Source organism: Pagrus major, chromosome 9, assembly GCF_040436345.1.
Source record: "Pagrus major chromosome 9, Pma_NU_1.0".
Taxonomy (NCBI): Eukaryota; Metazoa; Chordata; class Actinopteri; order Spariformes; family Sparidae; genus Pagrus; species Pagrus major.
In genome coordinates this window covers 5,857,839-5,864,206 of record NC_133223.1, presented here as the reverse complement: position 1 = coordinate 5,864,206, position 6,368 = coordinate 5,857,839, and the positions used below count along the sequence as shown (strand labels likewise).

Below are 6,368 nucleotides of genomic sequence, written 5' to 3'. Positions count from 1 at the left end.
TTGGTGTCGCGATCACGGATGCTTATTCATGCTTTTATCTGTCAAACAACTCCTCGCAGACACCATTATCCCTCTCCACCGGAGATCCTGAGATGGCAGCCATTTGATTGACAGCTCATTTGAGCAGATATGAGCTTCTATGTCCGCCCTAGAGCCTACAATAACCAATGAGTGATCCTCTCTCCTGAGCCACTTACACACAAGCCTCCGAATGATTGATGCATCATGTAGCCAAAACTACAGCTGAGATTTTAAATCCAGTAATATGTAGTTTATTTCTGTTTTTAAAGCTATACATTTTTAAAATCAAGTTAATATAGTTTTATGCACTTTTTTTCTTTTAATAGGCTTTAAGCACCTTTGACTATTTTATATGCACAAAGTTAAAGTAAATAAGGAAATAAAGAACTATAATGAGTTTTTGCCCGTACAATAGCATTGTTTTGCCAAGCGCCTGGATATTTGTTGAGAGTCTATAAGTGTTAAGAGCCCATTTTCAGTAATATTGTTAGTAAATTGAACTTGGACCATGTAAGACTACATGATGTGGACCCATTCTATCTTACACTCAGCACAAAGCGCTCTTTGCTAGTTTTCAGACCGACACAGCTGTCATTTTCACGCCCAGCGCCCACACTGTGTAAATAGCACATCTACTTGCACCCACCCATGCGCTCCTTGGCGTTTGTCTTAAATGAGGTGTGGTCAGGCTTGCTGATGACGGATTTCTATCTTGAGGCAGCGGAAAGTGACTGTGCCATGGACGAACAAAATGCTGGTCTAAAGTCAAAAGCGCAGTCTGTTTCCTGCTATTTAAAGAGCACATCAGATGCGCCTACACTGATGGGTTGACACCGTTCATACACTCTGATTTTATGAGTTGAGAGGCTGCTTTCAGTTAATTTAAACATTTCCGTGAATGCAGTCATGTACTGTATCAAATAGCATGACAAACTAAAAGCTGTAGTTATAAACTCTCCAAAGGAAACGAGTTAGGAGTTTTAAATAATCAATGAAGTTTATCAGATGTTCCATGTGCGCAAATGCGCATGTTAATGTAGAGATACACATATAGTTTCTGCTGCTGGAGAGTTGCTGCAGGTAATGTCATTAATATTTTCCTCATTAAGGACATATTTCTCCCCTCTCATCCCACCGGTTATTGATCAGGATGATACTTTTTATGACTCGTCTGATCTACGAACCGAGATCCTTGCAAACACAGAGGGACGCAGCAGCAGCACTTCTCCTCCTCCTCAGTTAAATATCTGTATTTTTTCATATGCAGTCAAACAGAGTTGTTGATGGGACAGATGATTGAAACGGCGGGGCAGAGGGTCCACCAGCCGAGGACCACATCCCTTTCCCTCAGCAAAGATGAATGCCACTGTTTAATGTGTCAGGCCCTGGCTCACCTGGCTCTTAAAGGGAATGGGAGACGACACTCAGATTAGTTTGATTTATGTTCCACCCAAAACACACCCATGACTAATTCAGAGTCAAAATACTACCTCTGTGCACCTGCTTGCAGATTATCTATCATTTAACTAGCAAAATGGACTTGGACACGCCCTAAATGCACTAGCGTGCAACGCTTTAGACCGAGCGCTATAGACTGTCTAAATAGGGCCCATTGTGTCTTCCAGCTGATAGAGGCCGTTACAGATCATCTTCAGGCTTATTTTTGGATTAAAAGATGTAATCTTAATAACCTTTCAAGAGAGCCCCAAACCATGTCTGTACTCCAAATGGTTCACCAACAGCTTTATATTTACTTTGGGCTAGACTGGGATAGGTGTTTTGTGATAATTTTACATACATTTCCAGGAATAACAAGTTCATGGGATTTCTACCAGCTGGGATAATCTCAAGTGCACAAAGATTAGGGCAAGAATGTACTCTCACAAAGAGCGACATTTACCACTTAAGCTCAGCCAACTTTGACCTGTGACATCTGGCAGATGGCCAAAGGTGGATTTAAACATAAACCAAAGTCACCAACATTGAGGTGGAGGAACAAAGAAGGCCTAATACTTAAATCTCTATGGAGAGGAACAAAGCAGCAGAGGTGAGGAGGAAGGAGGGCTGGGCTGGAAGGATAGTGATAAATTAGTTGTATGACAGAAAGCTTTGGTCAAAAAGCTGCCAGAGCTCAGCAGGTTCTCCTCTCTCTGGTGATGGAGACCTTGGAGGGAACTGAACTCTGCTTTCCACAACTCTTCAACAGCTCCTGCAGGAAGCCAATACGTCCTCACTTTGAGACCATGCCGATTTACATTCTGCTTTCCTTCAGCTCTCTGCTCACTGCAGCTCTTAACCTGCTGGTCATCATCTCCATCTCCCACTTCAAGTAGACATTCATTAATTTAATAAACTAATGAATAGTAGTAAAAAGTATTGACATTTAAACTGTGACAATCAGATTTTTTTGATAGTAATCTGATCGTATTTCAGTCATGTGCTCGATCATCTGTTATCTGAATGATGATTGATATGATTAATAATGATAAATTCATGCTGTTCTTCCTTTACAGGCAGCTCCACACTCCCACCAACCTCCTCCTCCTCTCTCTGGCTGTCTCAGATTTCTTCATTGGTCTCCTTGTGTTCTTTCAAATTGTCGTCGTAGACGGCTGCTGGTACCTTGGTGACCTCATGTGCACTGTGTATCAGTATCTAGCATATGTTATTGCCTCTGCCTCAGTAGGAACCATGGTGCTCATATCTGTTGACCGCTATGTGGCTATTTGTCATCCCCTGCATTACTCCAGTGAAATCACACAAAAAAGAGTTCAGGTGTGTGTTTGTCTGTGTTGGATATGCTCTGTAATTTTTCAAAGTCTGATCCTGAAGGATATAATGAAAGAACCAGGCAGGTATCACTCCTGCATTGGGGAGTGTATATTTTTCATTAACTACATTGCTGGACTTGCAGATCTCACTTTTTCCTTCATTGTTCCCATTACTGTTATTGTTGTTTTGTATATGAGAGTATTTGTGGTGGCTGTGTCTCAGGCTCGTGCCATGCGGTCTCATATTGCAGCTGTCACACAATCAGGGAAAGTAACTGCAAAGAAATCTGAAATGAAAGCAGCCAGGACTCTTGGTGTTGTTGTAGTTTTGTTTCTAATATGTCTCTGCCCATATTATTGTGTTGCTCTTACAGGCCAAGATAGTGTGCTTAATGCTTCATCTGCTGCCTTTATTTTCTGGTTGTATGATTTTAACTCCTGTCTAAATCCTGTGGTTTATGCCTTTTGTTATCCCTGGTTAAGAAAATCAATTAAGCTCATAGTTACATTTAAGATACTGCAGCCTGACTCCAGTGAGGCAAACATACTGTAGAGACACTCTGCATGGGGCCTGAAATGAGACCCTGAGCATGAATAGACAAACGTACATGTCACGGTGAAGAGTAATTAAATGCTGTGAATCACGTTTGTCTTTACATTGCTTATGCTACCCCTAAAACAGGCAGGAGTGGAAACTAAGTCGCAAAAAATAATTTAATGTCATCACTCATCTCTGTAGGCCCTAAGAAAAATATTTCCACATTCAAAATATACATATATTCAGTATTTTGGATCTTATGAGTTGTATCTCCAAGGATACGTTGCCCTATTAAGGTATAAACAGAGCCCAAATGATAAACATATTAATGTTCAATTTGATGTAGATAAATTATACATTGTTGTATTCCTTGGTCATTTACATTACACATAGCACTTTTAAAGTTGATTTTATTCATTTTTACCAATCCAGTTTAGTAATCTCATAACAAAGCAATCTCATAAAAAAGTGACACAAAAACGGAACATTTCATGATGAACATATTGAACTTTTTGTGCACTGAAGATTACATAAAAACAAAACAACACAGCAATTTCATTTTCTCAAATGATGCATACACAACTGAACACTGGAGAAAGTTTTATGGGTCCAGGTTTTCCATAATGCTGGGAACTCTACGAACAATTCCCCTCATTTCCTGTATATATTTAATTTTTTATGGCCTGCACCTTCCCTCGTCTGTGAAAAGCTGGGAAGTGATCCACTTGATCATGGCGGACATCAACCATGGGTCTTGGGGTTGTTGGCCTTTGTATGCATCTGGTGGGGCTGTGCACATTCTCCTCCCCTCCTTTGGAACGACATTGAAGGATGATGGTGAAATTTAGGGTTACACCCCGCCTTTCCGAAACCCTGCTGTTCCGAAAATAGACTTCCATTCTTCGTAATGGCAGGGTTTCCCATTTTTTCTAAAGACCCCACTATTCCGAAAAGGCTATGGGGAACCCCTGACCCCAACCCTAACCCTATTGGGAAGTAATTGGAACTTGAAAGTCGGATTCGGAACAGCGGTGTTTCGGAATGGAAGGCCGTCCCCGGAATTTAGGTGTGCAAGCAGGGAGAGAAGCTGATGCTTGGTACATCGGAGGGCAAGGAGGACATTTGTAATGTATAAGGAGATACAGTGAGAAAGTCATCCAGAAAGTGAATGATATGTGGAAATTGGTGATTGTTAAGTTGTTTTGGGCTGCTCTTGCACCAAAAGGTGAGATGGACACCGAAATAGAAAGAACCTTTCCAGAAAACACCTCAAAGAACTTTAGGAAATCTGGGCAGAAATTTGAAGGCAATAATGATATTTGCTCTGGCCAACCAGGCACCATGACAGGTGAGATGGATGAGGTTGATGGCATAGGAAAATCCAGACTGGGGATAAGGCTGTTGATGCTGGGAATGGAGGGCTAGAGAATGGGCCAATCACTAACAGGCTGGGCACACTGGATTCCTGTGTACTGCCTGGCTGCTGCGTTACAGAGCTGCTGCTGCTCACTTGCGTGTTTGGGTTCACAAAGGCTGCGTGGCAGCTGCTGCAGCACAGCTCCTGCCTGCCCTATCTGTTTACATGGAGTTTGCCTTTGATAATTTTTGATGAATATGATGACGTGATTTTGAAAAGGTGAGAAAGCTGGAGGGGGAACAAAAGGGAGCGAGGAAGAGAAAGTGAGAGTGAAAGAAAGAGTACACAGGAAAATAACTGCCCCTCACCTGTAGTGTGTATTCTCTTCATGTCTGTGACATATTCTACACATACAGACATTAAAACTGTCTTAAAATGCTGGTATGATGTCCATGACTGTCTAGGTCGTTTTCAGGTTGATTTTTGCCAAGAACTGCGCGAGTGTCGCGGTAAAAATAGGCAAGACTCTGAATTTCTAGATGACACGACGCAGCAGCCACGCTTGACACGTGCATGAGAAGCACGTCTCAGGCATCCAATGTCAACACGAGAGGTAACGCCACACAGCAGCGCTGCACATGCATCCAGTGTGTCCAGCCTGTAAGCCGCCATAAACTTCTTTGGCATGCAGTCTGTCTACTGTATCGGCTCAGCATGTGTGGACTGGGGATTATGACAAGCAGTAGGTGATTTGTTAATTTTTAACAGGGGAATGGCCCAATTGGAGCACCACCCTGCCCTGACACACCTATGTACACCTCCCAAAGGACATTGTTGCAGGACGCCTTAACCATAACTGTGACATTTCTAATTCTACAATTCCAATTGATCCAGTTATCTTCCTTCTCTCCCTACTACAATTGTCTTTTTATAACTGTATTAAAGTAATGAGTAAATGCACCTTTAAATTGTATGCAGTACACTGAGTTTATTCAGGCAGGGTTTTCTCATGTTTCTCACAATACACTACATGCAGGGTCATTTTAAGTTACATGACCCCTTGGAATTTTTTACCATCTAAATTCCTTGAAGGACACACAATGAACATTGTGCAAAATAGTAGAGCCTGACTGATTTATTGGTAGGCCGATTTTATCAGCCGATATTAGCCTATCACAGATATATCGGTATCGGCGTAATATTGTCCGATATGCACCAATATGAAAACCTTATATTTAAAAACTATAATGCAGAAAAATATGTTTGGGGTAATTTAAAATTGGTGTAATGACATAGTTTGTCCAGCAGAGTGCGCTTCAACAGGGATAAAACAGCTGGTGTCAGGAAATGTAACAGCTACCTCAATAATGGTTCAACTATAAACCAGCACAAAAATGACAATTACCAACATAACATAAGCCACTATGTTCTGAACAGACACACTAAAAACACTTACAAAAAGTAACTTTTAGTTATAGAACATAAATAGCAAAGTTACTATTGATATTAAACTGTCAGAAAAAACTCATTTCTGAAAAAACTTGAACATTAATGAAAATAAACATGAAATATTTGCACCCCTGATATAACCAGCAAAGGGAGTAGAGTAGGGCTGCACGATATATCGTTTGAACATCGCCATTACGACGCATGCGCAAAAGTCACATTGCAGGACAGGTGA

The 6,368-nt window shown here is 41.3% G+C and overlaps 1 protein-coding gene across 1 annotated transcript; it reads left to right on the top strand.

Moving 5' to 3' along the window:
• Positions 1–2,177: 2,177 nt before the first annotated feature.
• On the top strand, positions 2,178–3,345 carry LOC141002716 (trace amine-associated receptor 13c-like). The gene is made up of 2 exons (XM_073474100.1): positions 2,178–2,350; positions 2,535–3,345. Exons 1-2 carry the CDS (start codon positions 2,178–2,180, stop codon positions 3,343–3,345), a joined length of 984 nt encoding a protein of 327 aa, XP_073330201.1.
• The last annotated feature ends 3,023 nt before the right edge of the window (positions 3,346–6,368 follow it).